This window comes from Dama dama, chromosome 23 (genome assembly GCF_033118175.1).
Source record: "Dama dama isolate Ldn47 chromosome 23, ASM3311817v1, whole genome shotgun sequence".
Lineage (NCBI taxonomy): Eukaryota > Metazoa > Chordata > Mammalia > Artiodactyla > Cervidae > Dama > Dama dama.
The window spans coordinates 8,723,748-8,749,766 of record NC_083703.1 but is presented as its reverse complement, the minus strand read 5'-3'; the positions used below and the strand labels follow the sequence as shown (position 1 = coordinate 8,749,766).

Sequence of the window (26,019 nt, the reverse complement as noted above, 5' to 3'; positions counted from 1 at the left end):
GTTGGGAAGATCCACTGGAGGGGAAGTTATGGGAACCCACTCCAGTATTCTTGCTTGCAGAATCCAGTGGACAGAGGAGCCTTGGGCTATAGGCATGACTAAAGCGACTTAGCATGCATTGCACTTATGATTGATTAGTGAACCTAAAGCTTTGACAATCAAGAGTATTTTCACTTCACTCAAAAACAACTTGCCATCCAGCCTCATAGAACTGAGGGTTAATTGTTTTGTTTTGATTTTGTCTTATTTTGTATGAGTAGGTTGAGGATTACTGAGAATGATTTTCTTGATTAGGGAGTACTATAGATGGCTACTATAGAGTCCTATATGGTACTACAACTATAGCCTGTCATAGATATGATAGGATGGATCTGAAGAATAAGAACTGAACATGGAGAAAAAATAATTTGATTTTTCATATCAAATTTATCTCTCAGAAGACATTCTGTAAATATACTTACTTGATCCTTTTAAACTATAGAGAGGCATGCTTGCAGATTTTATTTAGACATACCATGTCATATTTCCTTGTCTAAAAATCCACAGGGCCTCAGCATTTGGAGGTATCAAGAATGTAACTAACTCCATCTTTAGGCTTTCTTCAGAAAAATTTGTCAGGACACCCAGACTCTAAGCAAAATCACAAATAAATTTATTAAATTATGTTCATATGAAAATTCCAATGAGAGGAGGAGACAGGAATACTAAAGGAGCCTATTTTTAAGATCATATGAAACAATCACATGGAAGTAATGAGAATGTTGTGCAAATAATGACTAATGTGAAACTAATGTGAAGTGAAGGTCGCTCAGTCGTGTCCAACTTTTTGTGACCCCATGTACAATACAATAGTCCATGGGATTCTCCAGGCCAGAATACTAGAGTGGGTAGCTTTTCCCTTCTCCAGGGAATCTTCCCAACCCAGGGATCAAACCCAGGTCTCCCACATTGCAGGTGGATTCTTTACCAACTGAGCTATCAGGGAAGCCTGAATAAGCAGAGGCCCAGTCAGGTAGAATATACTGTAAAATTATAACAAAGCCATTGGTATCTGTATGTTAATAATTTCATCAATGTATCAGAATAATCTAGGTATCAAGTCAGTTGCTCAGTCGTGTCCAACTCTTTGTGACCCCATGAACTGCAGCACGCCAGGCCTCCCTGTCCATCTCCAACTCCCAGAATTTACTCAAACTCATGTCCATCAAGTTGGTGATGCCATCCACCCATCTCATACTCTGTCGTCCCCTTCTCATCCCGCCCCCAATCCCTCCCAGCATCAGGGTCTTTTCCAATGAGTCAGCTCTTCACATCAGGTGGCCGAAGTATTGGAATTTCAGCTTCAACATCAGTCCTACCCATGAACACCCAGGACTGATCTCCTTTAGGATGGACTGGTTGGATCTCCTTGCAGTCCAAGGGACTCTCAAGAGTCTTCTCCAATACCACAGTTCAAAAGCATCAATTCTTTGGTGCTCAGCTTTCTTCACAGTCCAACTCTCACATCCATACATGACCACTGGAAAAACCATAGCCTTGACTAGACGGACCTTTGTGGACAAAGTAATGTCTCTGCTTTTTAATATGCTGTCCAGGTTGGTCATCACTTTCCTTCCAAGGAGTAAGCATCTTTTAATTTCATGGCTGCAATCACCATCTGCAGTGATTTTGGAGCTCAGAAAAAAGTCAGCCACTGTCCACTGTTTCCCCATCTATTTGCACATATATGTGAGAATGTAACATGTGATCAAGTGCATTTCAAATCAGTGGGTGAGAGATGAATTTTATAAAAAATTTATGTTAGTGAAGCAGGATCTCTACTGCAGTCCTTACATTGAAATTAATTCTAGGTAGACTGAAGTTTTAAATGTAAAAACTGAAATTATAAAAGCACTGTCAGAAAACATGGATAACTTATTTTCATAATTTTGGGTTACATAAATCCGTTCTGCAAAACTCCCAACACAGAAGCCATAAAGGAGAATGATTGATAGATTTGACCCAATAAACATTAAAAACTTGTCTATACAAAAAAGAAAGATATAGACAAAATCAAAAGATACATGACAGACCGGGGGAAAATATTTATACTACATGTGACCAAGGAGTTTAGCAAATTAGTAAGGAAAAAAATCCAAGAACCCAGTAGAGAAATGGATAAAGCAGATTTTCAGTTTGGGATTCTGTTTGTCTCATGTGCCAGAAACCCAGCTACAGGGGCTTAACAAAAGGAGGGCTTTCCTTTTCTCACGTAAGAAGTCTGCCAGCCCAAAGTGATGTCACAGTGCGCTGGGGGGCTCAGCTCTTTCTGTTAGGCTGTCTTTATGGGTGGCTTCATCCTTCATGCCCACAGAATGGCTGCTCCACCTCTAGGCCCCACATGCTAGGCCAATGGCAGCAGTCAGTAAGATACATGCTAATCAGGCCTGCCCTTAACAAGCTCTGCTAGAAACTCCGCCATTTGGCCTGCCAGTTGCAAAGGAGATTGGGAAGCTGGGCAGATTTCTGTTGAAACAGAATTAGAGGTTTGTCTGAAAGGGAGAATGCCTAATGGGGAGGCAAACAAGTTGTGTGTGTCACAGATATGGAGGCAACTCACAGAGAAAGAAATGAAAATGGCTCATAGACATTTAATATTATTCATAATTAAATAAATGCAAAGGTAAATGTCCAGATGTCCACTATAGCATTATTTGTTGGAGCTTCAACTTCATCATCAGTCCTTCCAATGAGTATTCAGTGTTGATTTCCTTTTGTTTTGACTGGTTTGATCTCCTTGCAGTCCAGGGGACTCTCGAGTCTTCTCCAGCACCACAGTTTGAAAGCATCAGTTCTTCAGCGCTCAGCCCTCTTTACAGTCCAACTCTCACATCCATACATGACTACTGGAAAAATCATAGCTTTGACTATACAGACCTTTGTTGGTAAAGTGATGTCTTTGCTTTTAGTACACTGCCTAGGTTTGTCATAGCTTTTCTTCCGATGAGCAAGCATCTTTAATTTCATGTCTGTAGTCAATGTCCGCAGTGATTTTGGGACCTAAGAAAATAAAGTCTTCTAGTGTTTCCATTGTTTCCCCATCTATATGCCACAAAGTGATGGGATCAGATGCCATGACCTTAATATTTTGAATGCTGAGTTTTAAGCCAGCTTTTTCACTCTCCTCTTTCACCTTCATCAAGAGACTCCTTAGTTCCTCTTCACTTTATGCCATAAAGGTAATATCTGTGTATCTGAGGTTATTGGTATTTCTCCTGGCAATCTTGATTTCAGCTTGTGATTCATCCAGTCCAGCATTTGGCACAATGTACTCTGCATGTAAGTTTAAATAAGCAGGGTGACAATATACAGCCTTGACACACTCCTTTCCCGATTTTGAACCAGTCTGTTGTTCCATGTGTGGTTCTAACTGTTGCTACTTGACCGGCACAGCTTTCTCAGGAGGCAGGTCAGGTGGTTTGGTATTCCCATCTCTTTAAGAATTTTCCAGTTTGTTGTGATCCATACAGTCAAACGTTCTAACATAGTCAGTGAAGCAGAAGTAGATGTTTTTCTGGAACTCTCTTGCTTTTTCTATGATCCAGTGGATGTTGGCAATCTGATCTCTCGTTGCTCTGCCTTTTCTAAATCCTGTTTGAACATCTGGAAGTTCTCGGTTCACGTATTGTTGAAGCCTAGCTTGGAGGATTTTGAGTATGACGCTTGCTAGCATGTGAAATGAGTACAATTGTGTGGTAGTTTGAACATTTTCTGGCATTGCCCTTCTTTGGGATTGGAGTGACAACTGACCTTTTCCAGTCCTGTGGCCACTGCTGAGTTTTCCAAATTTGCTGGTGTATTGAGTGCAGCACTTTCACAGCATCATCTTTGAAGATTTGTAATAGCTCAACTGGAACTCCATCACCTCCACTAGCTTTGTTCATAGTGATGCTTCCTAAGGCCCACTTGACTTCACACTCCAGGATGTCTGGCTCTAGGTGAGTGATCACACCATTGTGGTTATCCAGGTCATGAAGATGTTTTTTGTATAGTTCTTCTGTGTATTCTTGCCACCTCTTCTTAATATCTTCTTCTTCTGTTAGATCCATACCGTGTCTGTCCTTTATTGTGCACATCCTTGCATGAAGTGTTCTCTGTTAGGGATTCACATTCTCATCCTCTTGTCGTTGCTTAAGGGTGAGGTTGTGGAATCCTGGATCCCTCCACATGCAGGTAGTGTGTTGGGCTGGTATAGTCAGAATCCCTGTCAATTTTTTTTTTTAAAAGTCTCCTGTCATTTCTAGAATAGTATCAGGTACATACATTCAGTGTTTGGTTAAGGCAAGAAAGAGGCTTTAATGGAAACCTTAATTTGGTTTCTTGCTCTTAATCTTTGTGGCAGAATCAGTAAATTTATCCAAAGACTGAATGTCTCGCTGATATATTTTTGTTCTGATTATAATTTAGAGTTTTCTGTTGTAAAATAAATTAACTTCTCCTGTATTTCAAATTTTGTTAGATAAAGGATTTCAAAAGAGTCATTCACCCCACTCAAATCAGCTCTCCCAACTCAGCTCAACTCAACTCAACCTGACTCATTGCAACTCTCCTCTCTAAGGAGTTCACTTGCAGTCTTTAAAACTATGCTTATCACCAGAAAGCCACACATCAGCTGTGGTGGAGGTGGGGTTCTGAGGAGCAGATGTGTCCTTAGGGTTCGCATGAGAAGCTCTGGACCAGTCATGTGGTGCCTTGCTCACCTGTTTCCCCCCAGTGCTTCCGTGGGTCATTTTTCTTCCTGTGCCTCAGCTTATGCCTTTCTTTCCGTCAGTTTCTCGCCTGCCTAACAAACTTAGTAATGATCCTTCCATTGGGATTTTTGTGGGAGCAGGAAAGGAGAGGAGGCAGTTAATACCTGTCTCATAGCATGATGTTGTCAATCTTGAAGGCATCTCAAAGGTAGAAGAATTGAGTGGCTCTTCATTAACGGAGCTGTCGTCTCTGAACTCAGTAACTAGATCCTCTCATTATGTTATGTGGTCTTCATGTCATTCTGCAGTACTTCACATCTGTCAAAGTTATGTTGACTAACTTAAATGCATCTTTAGAGGAGAAGTTCTTGGTCTTTCAGGAAGTATGAACTATTAGCCTGTTTTTGTGTCTAAAGAGTGTTTATAATCTCTCTTGTTCTTTTAAGTTAGAGGTGTTTGTTGTCAGTAGGGAACACTTCTTATTTCCAAGTCTATTTTCTTGTTTACTGGACCTCCAAACAAATCATCATCATTCTTCCCTCTCTCTCTCACCCTTTTGCTCACCCCTGCCACCCTGCACCCTTATCAGTATATCTTTCTCGATATATGTGTAATTCCTGGAAAAGAAAATGGCATTCATCTGGTTTGTCATCCAGACTTTAAAAAGAGAAAGCAATGCACAGAATTGTATTGAAACCACAAGGTTTCTTTGTTAACTGCAACAGGAAAGCAGAACACTAGGAGCTGCCTTCTGGCTGTAGAATAGACTCTCTTGATCAGTTCTCACATGTTGAAGAGGAAGTGTTGTATCAGGTTTTGCAAAAGGAGGTCTTATGCTTTGGCTTACTGGCCTCAGATAATGTCTGGTTGCTGCTGGTGGGGAGACACGAAGCTTTAAAACCGAAAATACTCCTGCCTGTTAGAACCGATAAAGACATTAGACTTACTGGTCTAGTCTGTCAGTTTTTCTGATGAGGGAAGAAAGCAAGGTTCAGAGCGATAAAGTGGCTGGTCCAAGTTCAAGTGGACAGCACCAGGCTCCTGGTTGTGTAGCCCGGTCTTCTATCCATGTGTGTTTTCTGGACGTCTGGGGATTTGTCTGTCCGTCTGTGCCTCCACTCCTGTAGGCTTACCCCCTAGCCAAAGCCAGGCCTGTTGGATTTCCTGTCTGCCGAGGTCTGATTGGCGGTGTCTGAGAGTGGGGAAGCTGACGAGGACAGGGTCTCTCTGGCGAAGGCCGTGTCAGGCACACTGCTCTGGTGCTGTCCGTGGATGGCCACTATCTCTGCACGGGAAAAGCTGTTTCCCGCTGTCCCTGACACCCCTCACACCCCTATGCTTCCAGGAGTCTGTTTGTTCTTCCTTTTGGATTTCATGAGCCAGTGAATCCATCTTTTTACTTAAAATCATGCTAATCGGGATTCTGGCACTAGCAGTGAAAAGAATATGGATTAGTATTCCCGTTAACTTTTCTGCATTCATATTTACAGGGATTTTCTTCTTAAATTTCTTCAAATTTTTCATCCTTTAAGATATGGCACAAATACAATCAGCAGGTGTCTCATTTGTGTACAGTCTGGATTTACAATCTTAATGAATATACAGATTATACACATTTGATCAGAGTGAATATGTTTCTTAGCATCTGTAATTATAATTTCATTATATAGTAGTTATAGATTTGGGTGTTTAAGAATCAATTTGAGGTACTTTAGTAGTGTAAATTAATTTTTATTATTTGTTTCTTTTAATCTTTATTTTATGCAACCACTTGCATATGGAACTTTGAATTGTCTTAGTTAATTTTTGCCTCCCAATTCCCTATTTGATTATAGAAAGCATATCACAGAGCCGAACATTAACTCTAAGTGAATTTTTCTTACTGGGAAGAATAAGAATGTTGTTACGTTTTATACAACAGTGTTTAATATTTTAACTTTGAAAATTGATACTCTGTCACCACCACCATCCAGTCACTGAATGTCAGTTGAGACTAGTTGCGGCTGTTGTAGAAGTTTAATCAGGAAGGTATAGAAATAGATCTTGTTCAACATGGTAATCTTCGAGGATGAGCAAAATGTTTAAGTCTGTTCTTACCATTAATATTTTTACCACCAAATGTTTAAGTAGCACCTCTGAGGTTACAAAGTTCATATATATAAATTGAACCCTGACAACAACTCAGAAAGGTGTTTTACAATATCCATGATTTATAGTTGAAGAAACTGAAGCATAGAAATTAAAAAAAAATAAAAATAAAAATGCCTTGCTTAAGACCACACAGTTACTACCTTGAGAATCAAACAGGGTCTTCTGAGTCAGTATTGGTTTGCTTTGCTTTTTAAAACACCACAGTGATTATATGAAATCTGAGTATTTCCATGAAGTTTTTAGAATCTTCAAATATAGCACTTTAATCATTATTTCATTAAATCATTGAATGAATGCACCTTGAGGGTGAGGAGCCCTGATTTGAGCTTCCATGGTGCCCAGGGGACCCAACACCCTTTCCAAGCACCCGTGGTACACGGCGGTGCTGTGGCAGGAGTGTGTGTATGTGTTGCAGGGCGCTAGGGATCAGGGAAGGCGGTGAACAAGTTCATGTACTTTGTTAGTCACTAAGAGGGCCTCAAAGGTGAGTCAGATACTCTCACCCTAAAGTGGTGAGAGTATACTCACTTTCTGTATAAACGGCCTTGGAGCTAAAGAATAAACTTCAGGGGCTTCCATGGTGCTCTCACGGTAGGGACTGCGTACTTCCTCTGCAAGAGCACATGCTTGATCCCTGGTTGGGGAACTAAGATTCCCACATGCCACATGACCTGGCCAAGAAGTAAAGAAAATTTAAAAAGAAAGAAATAAAGAAAAAATAATAGATTTCAGCTCATGGGGGTAAAGGAACTGGGAAGCACAGTTCACAACAGTGGGCCCAGGGGGAAATCTTAAGGAAATGTAATATAGGAAGTCCAGTTTGGCTGGAGTGATGTGTGAAAATAAATAGGGATATAAGGTTGGGAAGAGAGGAAGGCAGGTCTGGGCTAAGGAGTTTAGACATTGTTCCATGAGCACTTGGGAATCATTGAACATTTCTGAATGGTTTAATGGTGCAGTCACAGCTGGGGTGCATATTTCTTATTAGAGTAAACTTTGATGTCTGTTTTCCACACCAGCATCTATTCTACGGACAACCCTATTGGTTCCGCCTGCAGAATGTACCCCGGACCCACCCCCTGCTGACTGTCTCCACTGCCATCAGGCTCACCCAAACCGCTGGAAACTCATAACCAGGCCTTTTCAGTGGTTTCCTGCTTCCACACTTGCCTGCTGATCTATTCCCAACAGCAGAGTAATCTTATACAAATGTAAATGAACACTAGCACTGTCCTGGTTAAAGCCCTTTGTCATCTTTGACTACACTTTGAGTAAAATCCAAACTTCTTGCTGGGCTCACAAGCCCCCTGTAACCTTATGTGAGGTGGCCTTGCCTTTCTCTGAACTCAGATTCTGCCCTCCCTCCCCCTCCATCATCTAGTTTGGCCACTCCAGCCTCCTTTTATTTACTGAACATCCATGCTCCTCCCCACCTCAGGGTATCTGCGTTTGCTGGTTCATCCTCCTGGAATGTTCTTTCAACAGATCTTCACGTGGTTGGTGCCTTACAAAGATGCCTTCTCTGACACTTGACTTAAAGCATTAGCCCCAGTCACACCTGTCAGCATTTGCCGGGATATGTTTTCTTCACAGCACTTCCTACCAGCTGGGTGGGTTCCTTGTTGATGTATGAGTTCATTACCTGTCTCCCAACCTGCTCAGCTGGATGTGGGCAGGAGCCTCGTTTGTTCACTGCAGCATCCCCAGTGCCCCATGAGTCCTGGCACATCGTACACGTTCCTTTTAAGGGGTGTGTGATTGGAGCAGGAAGGACCAGGAGAGTGAACAAGGGTCCTGTTGGTGGGAAGGACATGGCAGGAGCAGGTGCAACCACAAGGAACTCATATGACTTGATGTGGTTTGAAGAGTTGAGTCCTTGGAGAAGGAAGAGGTAGAAGGTTTTATGCTTGGATAAGTGCTGGACCTTCACTGGTGGCTAAGTGGTAAAGAATCTGCCTGCAATAAGGAGACGCAGAAGACACAGGTTCGACCCCTGGGGCAGGTAGATTGCCTGGAAGAAGACATGGAAATTCACTGCAGTATTCTTGCCTGGGAAATCCCATGGATAGAGGAGGCGGGCAGGCTACGGTCCATGCGGTCACAAACAGTTGGACATGACTGAGTGACTAAGCACACAGACGTGTTATGGGGGCCCTAGGAGAAGTTCCTGGATGTGGTGGGAAAGGAACATCTGTAGAGGTGTCAAGAGCCTTCATGCAGGTGTGGTGGGATGTAATCGTATCCCTAGTTTCCTGTTCCGAGAGGCTCTGCTGCAAAGCAGGCACGATCGTGGGCTCAGAGAAACATGGGAGGAAGCCTTCCTCCCCAGCTCTGGCATGGCTGTAACACATCATGGAACCACTCTGAACCTCAGGTTCTTTGTCTGTAAAAAGATCATAAAAAGCCTTCTCATGGTGGTTCTGGAAATAAAACTACAGAACATGACAGTATGGATCTAGGGCCTTAGGATGGCTTCTTGGTGGCTGTGAATTCCCTGTCTCCTTTCCCTCTTCTCTGAGGGGCTGAGGAGAAAAAACTGTACTCTGGTTCTGCAGTTTAAATATGTGTTGCTTTTTGTTGCAAAGCTGTGTGTGTGTGTGTGTGTGCGCGTGCGTGCACGTGTGCATGCACACATGAGTTAAAAAAAGACAAGCAGTGCCCCTAGGCTTATCCTGAAAATAGGTAGTTCCTTGTCCCGACCCTCCTAAGCTCCTATTTTTAACTCTCTTAACTATTTTTTTTCTAAAACTTACATCTATAATTCAACATAACATGTCTATACTACTATTTCTTGATCTTTCAATCTTAAATACTATTTGGATATCAAATTTAGATGTTATCATCTTTACATCAGGGAAGGCAAGCGTTTAGTTCCTTTATATTTCCAACTTCCAACCTACACTCACCCACATAGGCTTTTTCTCTTCTTAATGTATTATATTCTTATTTTTTAGTTCATCCATATGGATGAGTTTATATTTTTTACTCTAGCCATTGACTCTAGCTCATATAGCTACATAGTGTGCTGTGATTCTAATTTCATTTTCTGTAGAAATTCGTATTTTGTCTGCAGTTAATATCTGCCTCACTTTTTTTTTTTTTAACCACTCTTTTATTCTCTGTCTTCCCTCAAAATGTGAGACATTTCCTCTCAATAATTTAAAACTCAGCATGTATCTTATAAGTTTAAATTTTTTCCCGTTTGGAAATACCTTTCCAGCTTCCTCTGGCTCTCTGTCATTTTGGTTCATTGACTCTCCAAGTCTGTCTGTAGCTGTGCGTCACCCAGGAATACGTTTGTCTTCTCTTGTCTTGAAGCCCCGTTCCCAGATCTTCATTTCTTTCTCATTATTTCCCTTATTCCTTATTTGCCAAGGTACTTTTGTCCTGCAGCTTTCTGAGAAAGAGTGCACGGGAGGTGAATTCTTTGAGACTTTGTCCAGTTTCAATCTCCTTTCATGTTTGATTGACATTTTGGCCAAGGATAGACTTCTAGGTTGGAAATAATTTTCTGTCTGCATTTTGAAAATGTTACCTCCTAATCTTCTAGATCCCAGTGTTGCTATTGAGAAATCCAATGCCATTATAATCCCCTTGCCTTCCCGGTGATCATTTTTTTCCCATTTGGAAATTTTTTAGACCTTTCTTTTCTAAGTATTTTGATATTTCATAGTGATACAGCTTCATGGAACTTTTTTTTTTGCCCCATGAATTATATTGGGAGGTTTATGAGCCTTTTCAGTCTGAATACTCATCCTTCAATTCTTAGAATTGTTTTTTATTTCTTTTGAAATTTATTCCCTTTCATTTTAAAAAAATTTGTTCTCTTTGAAACTCCTTTTAATCAAATATTGGATCTTCTGGCCTGTTGTGATTAAAAATGTTCTTTTCTCTCATGTCTTACCTCTTTCTTTCTTTTCTTGTGCTTCTGGGGGTTGCAACTTACAGGATCTTAGTTCTTCAACCAGGGGTCCAACCTGGGCCCTCCCAGTGAAAGTGCCAAGTCCTAACCACTGGACTGCCAGGGAATCTTTCCCCTTCCCCCGCCTGTAAAATTTTTTTTTTCTTCTGCTCAAAGTATTTGCCTAAGTTTTCCCTCTATTACCTTTTTGCTTTTTTGCTCTCTGTGATCCCCAGAGGCCTAATGGAAACAGCTGGTGATTCTAGGTTGTCTGTGATGAAAAAAGGAAAGATATACCCATTTGAATGTAGAGTTCCAAAGAACAGCAAGAAGAGATAAGAAAGCCTTCCTCAGAGATCAGTGCAAAGAAATAGAGGAAAACAATAGAATGGGAAAGACTAGAGATCTCTTCAAGAAAATTAGAGATACCAAGGGAACATTTCATGCAAAGGTGGGCTCAATAAAGGAAAGGAATGATATGGACCAAACAGAAGCAGAAGATATTAAGAACAGGTGGCAAGAATACACAGAAGAACTATACAAAAATGATCTTCATGACCCAGATAATCACGATGGTATGATCACTCACCTAGAGCCAGACATCCTGGAATGTGAAGTCAAGTGGGCGTTAGGAAGCATCACTATGAACAAAGCTAGTGGAGGTGATAGAATTCCAGTTGAGCTCTTTCAAATCCTAAAAGATGATGCTGTGAAAGTGCTGCACTCAATATGCCAGCAAATTTGGAAAACTCAGCAGTGGCCAGAGCACTGGAAAAGATCAATTTTCACTCAATCCAAAAGAAAGGCAATGCCAAAGAAAACTCAAACCACTGCACAGTTGTACTCATCTAACACGCTAGTAAAGTAATGCTCAAAATTCTCCAAGCCAGGCTTCAACAGTATGTGAACCGTCAAATTCCAGATGTTCAAGCTGGTTTTAGAAAAGGCAGAGGAACCACTGATCAAATTGCCAACACCCACTGGATCATAGAAAAAGCAAGAGAGTTCCAGAAAAACATTTATTTCTGCTTTATTGACTATGCCAAAGCCTTTGACTGTGTGGAACACAACAAACTGGAAAATTCTGAAAGAGATGGGAATATCAGACCACCTGACCTGCCTCTTGAGAAATCTGTATGCAGGTCAGGAAGCAACAGTTAGAACTGGACATGGAACAACAGACTGGTTCTAAATAGAAAAAGGAGTGTGTCAAGGCTGTATGTTGTCACCCTGCTTATTTAACTTCTGTGCAGAGTACATCATGAGAAGTGCTGGGCTGGATGAAGCACAAACTGGAATCAAGATTGCTGGGAGAAAAATCAATAACCTCAGAATGCAGATGACACCACCCTTATGGCAGAAAGTGAAGAACTAAAGGGCCTCTTGATGAAAGTGAAAGAGGAAAGTGAAAAAGCTGGCTTAAAACTCCATTCAGAAAACTAAGATCATGGCATCCAGTCCCATTGCTTCATGGCAGTGGATGGGGAAACAGTGGAAACAACAGCAGACTTTATTTTTGGGGGCTCCAAAATCACTGCAGATGGTGATTGCAGCCATGAAATTAAAAGACGCTTACTCCTTGGAAGAAAAGTTATGACCAACCTAGACAGCATATTGAAAAGCAGAGACATTACTTTGTCAACAAAGGTCCGTCTAGTCAAGGCTATGGTTTTTCCAGTGGTCATGTATGGATGTGACAGTTGGACTATAAAGAAAGCTGAGCACAGAAGAATTGATGCTTTTGAACTGTGGTGTTGGAGAAGACTCTTGAAGAGTCCCTTGGACTGCAAGGAGATCCAACCAGTCCATCCTAAAGGAGATCAGTCCTGGGTGTTCATTGGAAGGACTGATGCTGAAGCTGAAACTCCAATACTTTGGCCACCTGATGTGAAGAGCTGACTCATTGGGAAAGACCCTGATGCTGGGAAAGATTGAGGGCAGGAAGAGAAGGGAACGACAGAGGATGAGATGGTTGGATGGCATCACCGACTTGATGGACATGGGTTTGAGTAACCTCCGGGAGTTGGTGATGGACAGGGAGGCCTGGTGTGTGGTGGTCCATGGGGTCACAAAGAGGCGGACACAACTGAGCGATTGAACTGATCTGAACGGAACTGTGCTCTCTAAGCACCAAGAAGCTGAGCTGAAAGCCCTTTGTATGTGAGTCACACTTGTCATCCTGAAGCCATCACCATAAAGCAAGGACGAGTGATGTTTTTAGGTTCTCTCAAGTAGGTTCTTAGTCTTGAATTGGTTGGAATTGAGACTGGAAATACTCTTGAGACTGAAAAGGAATGATCCAGTCTCTTCCTTGGAGGGTATCAGCCTTCTCGCATGCGTGGAGCCTGTAGGTGAAGAGAGCAGGTTGTTTCACATAAAGGCTCCCCTTCAGCCCCTAACTTCAGTGTGGAGCCTCCCTCCCGCCCTGGGCTGAGACCAATGACCCGAGCCTCCAGTCCCTCTGGTTCACCGTCTCTAGAGAGTAAATATCCTGCTTCCTCTAGGGCTGGGGAGGAGTAACTTCCTCTCTAGACAGGAATCTGGGACTTGAGATCAAGTGTCAGCAAACTTTCTATAAAGGGCCAGAGAGTAGATTTTAGACTTTGTGGGCAACACTTTGGTCTCTATCACAGATTTTTCTATTCCTCTTCCTTCTCCTTCTATCTTAAAAAAGCAAAGCAAACAAACCAAAAAACCCTTTAAAATATAAAATAAACATTCTTTGCTTGCAGACAGCATAAAAATAGGCTGTGAACTAGACAGGTCATAGTTTACCCATCCTGGTCTAGAAGATCCTTTTGGACCCTCTCAACTGACCAGCTTTATTTCAGGTGCACCCTGCATTCCTGCCTCCAGAACTTGAAGCCTCCAATTTCTGGTCTTTAGATTTTATGATAAAACTGGAGTTGCTTCTTATAGGTGTCCCCCAACTCCAAGCAGCCTTTTTTCCTTCCTCCTCACCTCCTCACTCCCCTGCCCCATGGAAGTTTTCCCAGGTCCTCTAGGTAAGCAACTACTTGTCTGTCTTCCTTCTCTTTTCTAAAAGGTCTGTTTTTCTGTTTTCCCCTTGTCTCTTTCTCTGTCCTTATTGGGCCATAGCTCTTTTTTTTTTTTTCCCCTTCCCTTTCCCCCAGTTTACTGGGATTTGAGAAAGGAGTGGAGATAAATGCATGTATTTAATCTACTAAGTTTAACCAGAAGCTCCCCCCAAATCCAATTTGGCTGGGTTTTATTTTTATGACTTTCTTTGATAGCACTTGGGTTAATTTTGCATTTGTTCTCCACGTGCTCACTTGCTGTGCCAGATGTTTGAAGAAGATGTCCTTGGGGAGGAAAAAGGAGGGGCTTTAAAACGCGGTGCTGCTGAGATGCTCACAATGGTTCAGTGTGTGAGATCTCTCCAAAGCACGGCCGTTTCTAACCACCAGACAGACTCTCAGAAATACAGTTTCACCCTTATTTGTGTAAACCATCAGGAGCATTTTTAAATGTTTGTCATAAACTTTGTGGCTTTTTGTTGAAAATTGAATTTAAGGTAGTAAATGAAAGCTTTTGGTGGCATGCCCCTGACAGCAGGGAGAGCCTGGTAAGTGATACCGAAGAGGTGATCAAAGGGAGCTGCTGAACATTTTTTGCTGTATTTGTGTTTTGGGCCTTTAATCTGGCAGTGTTTCCAATTCCATTCTGAATATGGTCATGCATGAGCCACCCCTGCTCATGTCTCCTTGGCAGCGTCTGGCACTGTCTCTGCCTGTTAGGGATCAAGCCTGCCTTCACCATCCAGCCTGGATAAGGTATGAATAACAGTGAGTGTCAGAAAATAGGCATCTTTCAAAATCTTACTCATCCCACACCTTTGTTCCCATAATCAAATGAAAACTGGGAATGAAAAGAGTGAAATGAACTGAAAATGACCACCGGTCGTTTGTGCCTAGGCTCACCTTTCCTGGCCAGCGAAGACGGCGTGCTCGGAGGGGTGATTGTCCTCCGGTCCTGCTGGTGTTCTGCAGAGCCTGACTCTTCCCCAGATAAGCAGACGCTTCTGGGTAAGTTAAAGTTACATAGCACGTGGGTGCCTTTCTCTTTCCTTTTTTTCCGAGACATGGACAGATTTATATCCTTACGTTGATCATTTTAACCTGTGGGTGGGCCAGGATATTCTGTTGATAGGTGTACATATCTCTATTCCACTGACCTCTCTGCCCAGGTTAACATCTACAAGGTGAATATTCATTTCAGAGTATATGATTATGGCATGTTTTCCAAATGGACTGAGAACCTAGCACCTTTACTAAAGCCCAGCATTAAGAATATCAGACTATGTATTTATCCCCTCCCTTATTTGACAGAGTATTTGAGATGACCCATAGCAGTGAACACAGTAACACAGAGAGAAGCTTCCTCCTCTTCTCCTCCCCAAAAGGAATCAGAATCATGTGAAGACCTACTGGCCTAGAAGTTCACCCTGGCTTCATGGCTTATTAGCTGTGATGCCTTCATGCATCAGTCTCACTGTTCTGTGCCACTTCCTCCTCCATATTAGAAGGATGTCGGCCCTGCCTGCTCATAATGCTGTGGTGAGGAAGGGTCCCATGAGTATCTTGCAGATTTGCAGATGTCCACCCAGATGTGTGGCTTTGTCTCTAACAACGTGCCCCAGTGGGGATGGAGCCCAGCCCACCCTCCGTTCGACAGGGCACAGACTTTTCGGGGAGCCTTCTCCCACAGAGGTGCCTTTTCCTAAGTCATTCATCCAGAGCGAGGGGCATTCAAAAACCCACATGAAGGTGCCACGTAAGCTAGCAGGGACCCTATATGTTATTTTTCTTTAACTGACTTTTTAATTGAATTGTATATTCACTCAGAAAAGTGCACAAATCATTATAACTGCAGCTGCTTGGAAGACATTACAAACTGAAGCCACCCATGTGACCAGCATGTAGATAGAAAGTAGAACTTTACTATAACCCGAAGCTCCCACATAACCCTTCCCAGTCTCTACTCCATCAAAGTTAGTAACTGTTCAAACTTCTGACACCTTGATTAGTTCTATTTGGTTTTGTATTTTGTATAAATAGCACCAGAATATATTTTCTTGGTGTCTGATGTCTTCAGTGAATGTTAAACCTGTTAAATTCATCTATGTTACTTGTGATAGTTCACTTTCATTGCTATATAGTAGTCCATTATGTACAGTTATACTACTCAATGGTTATCCGTTCTTCTGTTTTTTTTTTTTTTTTTTAATAAGCACTACAAGTCATTCTCAGGGCTGTGGTAGTTCAGGTCTTTGTATAAAATTCCTTTTATCAAGTATGGTTGACACCTGATCTGTATTGTGAATTGCTGTAGTACAAGTCCCTTCCTATTTTGAAGTTTTATGAGTCCATAAAATAGAAAAATGAGCATTTCTTATTGAGGATAAAAACTAGTTTTTCTTTAGAAGCCTGAAGAACTTCCGTAAAAATCTTTCCTCTCATTTACCAAAGGTGGAGGGTGGGAAACACTGCCCTTTTATAGAAAATGATTCTTTCTCCACCTGATCACCAACTTCATAATTTTTCTTGCTATATTTTCTTCCTGTTTCCACCCACTGTACTTAGTACCCAGGTTGTTCCTGGCCAAAAAAAAAAATTTTTTTTTAAACCAAGGCAAACAGTTACTACTATTCAACATAGTGTTGGAAGTTTTGGCCACAGCAATCAGAGCAGAAAAAGAAGTAAAAGGAATCCAGATAGGAAAAGAAGAAGTGAAACTCTCACTGTTTGCAGATGACATGATCCTCTACATAGAAAACCCTAAAGACTCTACCAGAAAATTACTAGAGCTAATCAATGAATATAGTAAAGTTGCAGGATATAAAATTAACACACAGAAATCCCTTGCATTCCTATATACTAACAATGAAAAAACAGACAGAGAAATTAAGGAAACAATACCATTCACCATTGCAACAAAAAGAATAAATTACTTAGGAGTATATCTACCTAAAGAAACAAAAGACCTATACATAGAAAACTATAAAACACTGATGAAAGAAATCAAAGAGGACACAAACAGATGGAGAAACATACCGTGTTCATGGATTGGAAGAATCAATATTGTCAAAATGGCTATTCTACCCAAAGCAATCTATAGATTCAATGCAATCCCTATCAAGCTACCAACGGTATTTTTCACAGAACTAGACCAAAGAATTTCACAATTTGTATGGAAATACAAAAAACCTCAAATAGCCAAAGTAATCTTGAGAAAGAAGAATGGAACTGGAGGAATCAACCTGCCTGACTTCAGACTATACTACAAAGCCACAGTCATCAAGACAGTATGGTACTGGCACAAAGACAGAAATATAGATCAATGGAACAGAATAGAAAGCCCAGAGATAAATCCACGAACCTATGGACACCTTATCTTTGACAAAGGAGGCAAGGATATACAATGGAAAAAAGACAACCTCTTTAACAAGTGGTGCTGGGAAAACTGGTCAACCACTTGTAAAAGAATGAAACTAGAACACTTTCTAACACCATACACAAAAATAAACTCAAAATGGATTAAAGATCTAAATGTAAGACCAGAAACTATAAAACTCCTAGAGGAGAACACAGGCAAAACACTCTCCGACATAAATCACAGCAAGATCCTCTATGACCCACCTCCCAGAATATTGGAAATAAAAGCAAAACTAAACAAATGGGACCTAATGAAACTTAAAAGCTTTTGCACTACAAAGGAAACTATAAGTAAGGTGAAAAGACAGCCCTCAGATTGGGAGAAAATAATAGCAAATGAAGAAACAGACAAAGGATTAATCTCAAAAATATACAAGCAACTCCTGCAGCTCAATTCCAGAAAAATAAATGACCCAATCAAAAAATGGGCCAAAGAACTAAACAGACATTTCTCCAAAGAAGACATACAGATGGCTAACAAACACATGAAAAGATGCTCAACATCACTCATTATTAGAGAAATGCAAATCAAAACCACAATGAGGTACCATTACACGCCAGTCAGGATGGCTGCTATCCAAAAGTCTACAAGCAATAAATGCTGGAGAGGGTGTGGAGAAAAGGGAACCCTCTTACACTGTTGGTGGGAATGCAAACTAGTACAGCCACTATGGAAAACAGTGTGGCGATTCCTTAAAAAACTGGAAATAGAACTGCCATATGACCCAGCAATCCCACTTCTGGGCATACACCCTGAGGAAACCAGATCTGAAAGAGACACGTGCACCCCAGTGTTCATCGCAGCACTGTTTATAATAGCCAGGACATGGAAACAACCTAGATGCCCATCAGCAGATGAATGGATAAGGAAGCTGTGGTACATATACACCATGGAATATTACTCAGCCATTAAAAAGAATTCATTTGAATCAGTCCTAATGAGATGGATGAAACTGGAGCCCATTATACAGAGTGAAGTAAGCCAGAAAGATAAAGAACATTACAGCATACTAACACATATATATGGAATTTAGAAAGATGGTAACGATAACCCTATATGCAAAACAGAAAAAGAGACACAGAAATACAGAACAGACTTTTGAACTCTGTGGGAGAAGGTGAGGGTGGGATGTTTCAAAAGAACAGCATGTATACTGTCTATGGTGAAACAGATCACCAGCCCAGGTGGGATGCATGAGACAAGTGCTCGGGCCTGGTGCACTGGGAAGACCCAGAGGAATCAGGTGGAGAGGGAGGTGGGAGGGGGGATCGGGATGGGGAATACGTGTAAATCTATGGCTGATTCATATCAATGTATGACAAAACCCACTGAAATGTTGTGAAGTAATTAGCCTCCAACTAATAAAAAAATTAAAAAAAAAAAAAAAGAAAAACGAGGCAAACAGTTACTTGCTTCTTTGGTATGCTAATCATTGTTGAAACCTTGGAATATCTTCCACAGTTAGGTAGCAGGGACTTTGTCTTTAAAATATGCAGAGAGGGACTTTCCTGGTGGTCCAATGGCTAAGACTCTGAGCTCACAATGCAGGGTGTCCGGGTTCCAGCCCTGGTTGGGGAACTAGATCCCACATGCTGCAACTAAGAGTTGGCATGTCCCAACTAAAGATCCCACCTGCTGAAACAAATATCAAAGATCCGATGTGCCACAGCTAAGACCTCGTGCAGCTCCAAATAAATACATAAATAAAAATAAATATTAAAAAACAACCTTAAAAAAAATCAAATAAAATGTGCAGAGGATGTTCCTGAGCCTTCCATAAAAACTCAGAAAAAGTCTTTAGTCCTGGGAGGCAGGGTAGGGGACAGTTATTGAAACTGTTTCATAGCCTGCTGCAAGAATGGAGTTTCTGTTCTTTACTGAGCCTGGGCTTTCACCCATTCAAGTGAATCCTGGAAATTGTAATTTTTTTGTTGTTGTTGTTTGTCCTTTCATTGTTGGAGTTAAAGGTATATTTAAAGATAAGTCATAGAATTTTAGCTCATGTTAGTTTTCATCACCAAAGTAGTCATTCGTACACTGAATGAGGTTCCTACTCTCCATGTCAAGGAGAAGAATAAAATATAAAGTGTTGCTTTATGAAATAAGTGAAGTCTTGCCATTTGTATGTGAAGTTTATTAAAACCTGGTGAACGCAGGCTCCTATCAGCCTCTACCAGTGATGTGGGTTTTTACATATTTTGCTTTAAGAAACTTACACATGTTCAGTATGTGGTGAGAAAGTAAATGTGTACAGAAGGATAGAAAGAAGATGTGAAGGTCACCTTCGCTACCCAGTTCCCAGAGCTGTCAGTCCCTGATCCTGGTTATTCTCGTGGGATTCACCTTCATTCTGTAGAATGTGTGCTCCTGTTCTGTTTCTCCATTAATCAGTAACTTGTGACTCCCTTGGGGGAAAAAATTAAGAGAGAGCTCGTACCACACTCCCTATCACCTTTCCTTCTGACTTTTGTGAGAACTCTAACCTGAAGTTGTATATTTAATTTTATTGCAACTTTAATGTGCTATTTCCTGACTCATCAGCTTTTATCATCTCTTCCAACCATCCCTCACCCCTCGGACTATGTAGGCTTCTTTCCTCTTCCTCCACAATTCCCAGCCCTCACCTCAACCTCTAGCAACCACAACACTGTTGTCATGGAAACATTGCATTCTGTTCTACAGCCAACTTGCTTTTTGCACTCTGATTAGAGTTTGATTCCAAACAGTGACAATTAGTAACCAGCATTGGCAGTGTCATGATTATGTAAATATTATTCACTGCAGATCCCAGGAGTAGAAGATTAGACCCATCATCGAGGAAATATCTGCCATAAGCCCCTGCCTGTAAAAGGAGAATGTTTCAAACATCAAACTCCAGTGGGTTCCTCTGTGCTTTACCATGCCAGAGCAGGCCACAACATAATTTGCTTCATGTTTGGCCCATGACTTCTCATTTATCACTTTATAAAACTCTGTTAAAAATATAACTTCATCAATTCATGGCTCCTTAATGTTTCATAATATCGAGTAACCAGGAAGGCTCAGAAGGCTTTCTTTCCTATACATCCAAACAAAACAAAACAATTCCCCAAATTTAAAACAAAACAAAACCCACTTAACTGCTGTATGTATCAGTTTTTTGTATAATTATATACAATATACATATACTTTTTTGTATAATATATATACAATATATATTGTTTTGTATACTATATGTACTTTTTAGTATATTTGTATACTAATATATATACTTTTTTGAATATAGTATAATCAAAATAATCTCAAACTTCAGCTTTTTCCATATTGACTCTCTTTTCTGAAAATCATCAGTAGCATTTCCATTACACCACAAACGCAGTTTCAATCAAACCCATTGCCACTTGACGGAGTTTCCAGGAAGCCATTACCCAGCTTCCCCTCTTGACAAGAGCCACAGGGGCCGCTTCAAGGGTGGGATGGCTCAAGAACAGACGCTTTCAAGGTTTGGCTTTTGTTACTGGTTCAGGAATACAGTTGGACAATCCCGGGTAAAGAGTAACTTTCAAAGTCCTCTTGCCTGACTTTGTTGTGTGTGCTTTGTCCACGAATTCTTTGAGAGAGATGGAGTTTAATTCCCTCCCCAGTGACTCCCTCCATTGCATAAGAATAAGTCAGGGTGACAGTCTGTGACTTCCAAGGTGAGGTCAGAAAACGTGTTGGTTCACTCACTCCAGGAAAGACCAGCGGCCATGTCACAAGGACACTCAAGCAGCCCACGGAAAGGTCCCTGTGGCAAAAAACTGTGACCACCTTCCAACCGCCAGCAAGGCGTTGGGGCTTCCCACCCACAGCCTTGGCCCCAGGGGAGCCTGCAGATGCCAGGATCTGGGCAGGTTTCTGGACTGAAATCTCATGTTGTTGTCCAGTCACTCAATTGTGTCCAACACTTTATGACCCCAAGGGTTGCAGCAAGCCAGTCTTCCCTGTCCTTCACCATCTCCTGGAGTTTGCTCAGACTCATGTCCATTGAGTCGGTGATGCCACCCAACCATCTCATCTTCTGTCGTTCCCTTCTCCTCCTGTCCTCAATCCCTCCCAGCATCGGGGTCTTTCCATGAGAGAGGCTGGACAAGAACCACCCAGCACAGGCACTCCTGAACTCCTAGTCTGCAGAAACTTAGATAATGAAATGTTTGTCATTTTAAACCACTACATTTTGGCATAATTTATGCACTGATAGATAAGATATCAACCTTTGAAATGCTCTCCCTGCCAAATGGTCCTCTGGTTTGTCTAAAGAACTACAGGGATGAATCAGGTGTCCTGTTGCATCTTGAGGCACCTCAGGCCATCAGGCCTTCCAGTTGCATTAGTGGATTCCACTTCTCTGCTCTGGGAATCCTCTCGGATAAAGGTGATCAGTGCCCCCTTACTTTGCAGGCCCGAATCATTCTTTCCCAGAAGGTTTCTTAAGCCTCCGCAACCTCTAGGCTCCCCACCTCTATCCATCTCCTACCTCCATCCTGCCTCCAGACCTCTCCCTCTATGACACAGGGAACCTAACCACGGCTCAGAAACACAGAAGCTGGCTGTCCTGAAGCAGAAAGGGCGAAAATGAGAACTTGACTGAATCGTGGCTTAGAGAGCCACCCCAGCCATGGAGTTAGAGAGATGGTGGTTGAAAAAGAACCACAGAAGTATATGTGACTGGTGTACTGCTTGTTTAAGCTTACCGTTGAAATAACTTTCTGTGTTATATAATAACTTTCTATGTATACTAAAATAAAGCAAAACCTGTGTCTCTTACTATTACTCCCATGCTCCTACTTTTAATTCTTCAATGAGATCACACACACACTCACAGCCACTCCGTCCTTTTCCCCGAGAAGATCAATGGGAAATGGAAAGTAGCTTGACAGGGAAAGCCCAGCCTGATCTGGTGCTGGAGCAGCCTTCAGCGTCCCCTCCTACTCACCCTCCTTCTCCTCTGCTCGTCTCCACTGACCCAAGTTCTGGCAGCTCCAGACCGCTCTGTCTTCTTCCAGGGTCGTATCTTTCCACCATTAATTTTCACACGCTGTTGTAACCTGTGCTGGGAAACTCGTCCTTTAAGGCCCAGCCCAGGGGGACCTCCTGGAATCCTTTGGAAGCCCTCTCCCCAGGTGTTTGTCCCTTCTCCGTGTGCTTTTTGCAGAGTGTAATCTCCAGTCTTGTAGCCGTCACCGTGACATCCTGGTCACTGTGGGAACGTCTGCTGCTCCTGCTGGGCCAGCGTTTCTTAATCTTTTTTTCTAAATTCAGTTGAGTGAACTCGATCACAGGTCTTTGAGCCCCAGTGGTTCATGTGGAGGGTAGAGGGCTTGGAAATAGCTTAAATAAGATTCCACTGTGTCTGAGACGCCTTCCAGGGCCCGAGAGTGGGCTCTCGTCTAACACCTGAAATGAATTGTCTGAGGAGACGTGCGCTGAGGAAGCGAGAGGCCTTACTGGGAAAGGACGCCCGGGTGGCACGCAGGAGGGTAAGGGAGCCCAGGAGAACCGCCCGGCCATGTGGCCCGCAGTCTCGGGTTTTGTGATAATTGAGTTAGTTTCCAGCTTGTCTTTGGCCAGTCACTCTGACCCAGGTCCTTCCTGATGGCAGGTGCATCGCTCAGCCAAGATGGACTCCAGCGAGGAGGGTTCTGGGAGATTGGCAGGACAAATGGACTGGCGTCTCTCTCCATCTTACCTTTCCCGAATTCTTCCGGTTGGTGGTCGCTTGTTAGTTTCATGTTCCTTACCAGTAAGATAACTCCTGCCTGTGGCGACTATCTTGCCCTGCCAGGATGGGAAGCTTAGGTCCGCCTTTCCCCCAACGTGAGCATCACACCAGCAGCCTGTGAATCGTTGGAGGGCAAGGGCTGTATCACATCCAGCTTTGTACCCACCCTACACTGTAGGCTCTGAGTAACAATTGGAGGACTACATTAAGTGCCACGTGGAATTTCTTTACTGATTCTGTAGCAGAAATTTTTAAAGAAATTGACCACTCTTCCAGAAAAATGAAATCTCACATAAAATATCCTCACATGCTCTTAAAAAACAAACAAGGTGGGTCGGAAATGTTGGATAATGACGAGTGTCCAGGAACAAGAAGATTTGGAGACAGTTTAAACGGCTCCCAGAAGGCAGCCTTTGCAAGCAGCCTTGTAAAAGGACAATTTGGACGTGAATGTGTTTGCAACACCCATCCCACCACCTCCCACCCCCCAGATCAGGAGATGCTGGCAAAGCCCAGCCTACAAATCACTGCTTTAACGCAAAGCAAATGCTTGTCCCTGGAATGAAACAGCTGAAAATAATTAATTTTCTCTCTGCTTTTAGAGGAAAAAAACCCCAATATATTTTTACCTGCTAATGTACAATTCCATGTGTTTTCCAGGCCTCTACAGAAGTACTTTATTGAGGCTGCTGTGTATAGTATAATATGGTTAATAATTGTGTAAACAAAGGCACATCAAGCCTTCCAGTGGGAAATACTAGTTCTTTTCCATTTTAAGCTTATGAGTCAATACGGGTAATTAGAATATATGCAGATATATAGCGTGAACAACCAGCCACACTGTTTGGGTGCATTTTTCCCCTTGTGGCCTACACTCTCCCTGCTTTTGGGAACCTGGCAGATCCTGTGGGGTTCAGGGGTCATACCTTAGAGAGGTTAATAGGAAGCAGCAGTGTGAGGAGCAGCGGGAAACACACTCCTTACATCTGAGGAAAAGTTTAAGCAATTCAGGATAGGAGGCAGAGGGGCTAGTAGGGGTGAAAAGGCTGCCTATTCAGCCAGCTGTCTTTCTACCAAGCCTGTCTTGTTGGAGTTCTTCTTCCTAAATAGATGGAAGGCCCACAGTTCAGTGTAAGGCAGGTCGTCTGATGAGCACATGTGATATTTGTTCCTTTCCCATCAGGTCACCTTTGCCTCACCCAGAGAGTAATAACTTCAGGTTCTCTGCTGTCCCAGAGTATGTTCATGGTGCGGATCATTAACTTTTGTACATATGATTTCTGCTTGACCAGCTACTTTTTCCCCTGGCTTTTCATCTTTATTGTGAAATGGTTTATGTATTTTAAAAGAAGAATGTAATAACTTTGTAAGTTATAAAGATTATAATAAAATGAACACCTGTGGACCCACCGCCCAGCTTAAGAAGCTGCCCATTATCCTTATCTTTGAAGCCCCCACACGGGCCTGTCTGAACTTTATATAAATGGTGCAGCAGGTGTTTTCTCCTCTGAGAATTTCTGAAGTTTCTTACCTGATTACTTGAAAGGGTAATAAGTTGCTTTACCATTTTAGACTTTGCTGTCTCAAATCAACTGTTCTTCAGTTGCCAATTAGAACTGAAATGTGGTATTCTCTCCCACTGCTTTCCAAAACAGGCCATGTTCTTTATTGCGTACTCTTCTTGTCACTGTTACGGAAACTTGCCATGACTTAAAAAATGTTAGATTGATGCTTCCTGGAACATTAAAAATATAAAAGGTCATTTTACTGTAAATTAAAATTCCAACTGCCTTTTGGTTTTACTGGTATTAAATTTTGGTGAGCACATATAAACACATGTACTTCAAAGGACCTTCGTTCTTGGGGCCCGGCAGAATAACTTATTTCCATTTCATGGCACATGCCACTATGAATACTTGTGACCAGGCAGTTTGCCGGGCTCACACGATCATAAAAATAACCCTCAAAAAGAAGGCAAATTAGTTATTAGACCGGTAGTGGGGAAAGAAGTACTTATGGCTGGTTATCTGATGCTAATACCCTGTCTTAAAAATGTAACTAAAACTTTGTTCTGTAAGCAAGTCCAGTATCATGGTTGGAAACTTATTTGTTTCGCACCTCCACAATGTTTTGGGATTATTTCATCTTCACTGTAGTCTTAAGAGATAGGCTGGCATTTTGGTTCTTATTTAAGGATCAGATGGAAAAGAGCAAATTAAATAACTTATTCCTAGATGCAAAGTGAATAAGGCAGACATGATATTTAAAAACTTTTCAGCAACTGAGTTGTGTTAACCTATGGAGGTTATGCTCCACAGTTTGTATTTTTCAGAACTGGTATTCATTTTTTAAAGACAAATATGTTGGCCACCAATAGCTATCAATTGCTTTATCACAGAACTTTTCCACTATTAAATATTGCTAATTTACTTTAAAAAATTGGAAATAGATTTATTTCCATCTGTCATTTTCTCCTCTGTCATGAGTAGTGTGCTTCTAGCTGTAATCTAAACATATAGTGTCTTTTCTTTTGACCACAAAATTTTCCATCTGAAATAAAGAACACAAAGACTTAAAATTTTAGTAAATATATAATTCTTATTATTTTGGTTCTCCTAAAACTCTCAGAAAAACATTTTGAAAGATTTTTATAGTCAGTTTTTATCCACTCAGAGGGTAATAGAGATCACCTTAGCATGAAATAAAGCCTAAAAAAATATTTGTTGAATGAACGAAATCATGTTTCAGTATAACTTGTTTCACCAAGTGCTTTCCTTTTCAGCAGAGAACTTCCATGCCCTAGCCATTGGCCCCTTAGTTCTGGTAGTTTCTAATACAATAAAATGATAAAACAGGAAGATAATTGAATAATATCCTTCGGGGCTTGTTTTACCCTTTGACCCGCATCCCTCCCTTCCTTTTTCAGTCAACATCTTTCTTTAGTCTTGAACAAATGGAGTGAGCCTTGAAAAGAGAGAGGAATTATTTTCTTGGCTTGGCATAGAGGGAGTTCTATAGAACTCCAGCCCCATAGTTCCCAA

The 26,019-nt window shown here is 41.7% G+C and overlaps 1 protein-coding gene across 4 annotated transcripts in view; it reads left to right on the top strand.

Annotated features, from left to right (window-relative positions):
* The window catches only part of TASP1 (taspase 1), a 251,016-nt gene that overhangs the window by 182,863 nt on the left and 42,134 nt on the right, over nt 1-26,019 (top strand). For all 4 annotated transcript variants that reach the window (XR_009689987.1, XM_061125956.1, XM_061125955.1 and 1 more), the window contains one exon: nt 14,718-14,828. Coding sequence is in view for 3 of the 4 variants with exons in the window: in XM_061125956.1 (XP_060981939.1) it covers nt 14,718-14,828 (111 nt within the window). In the remaining variant the exon portion in view is untranslated. The remainder of the gene's footprint in view (nt 1-14,717; nt 14,829-26,019) is intronic.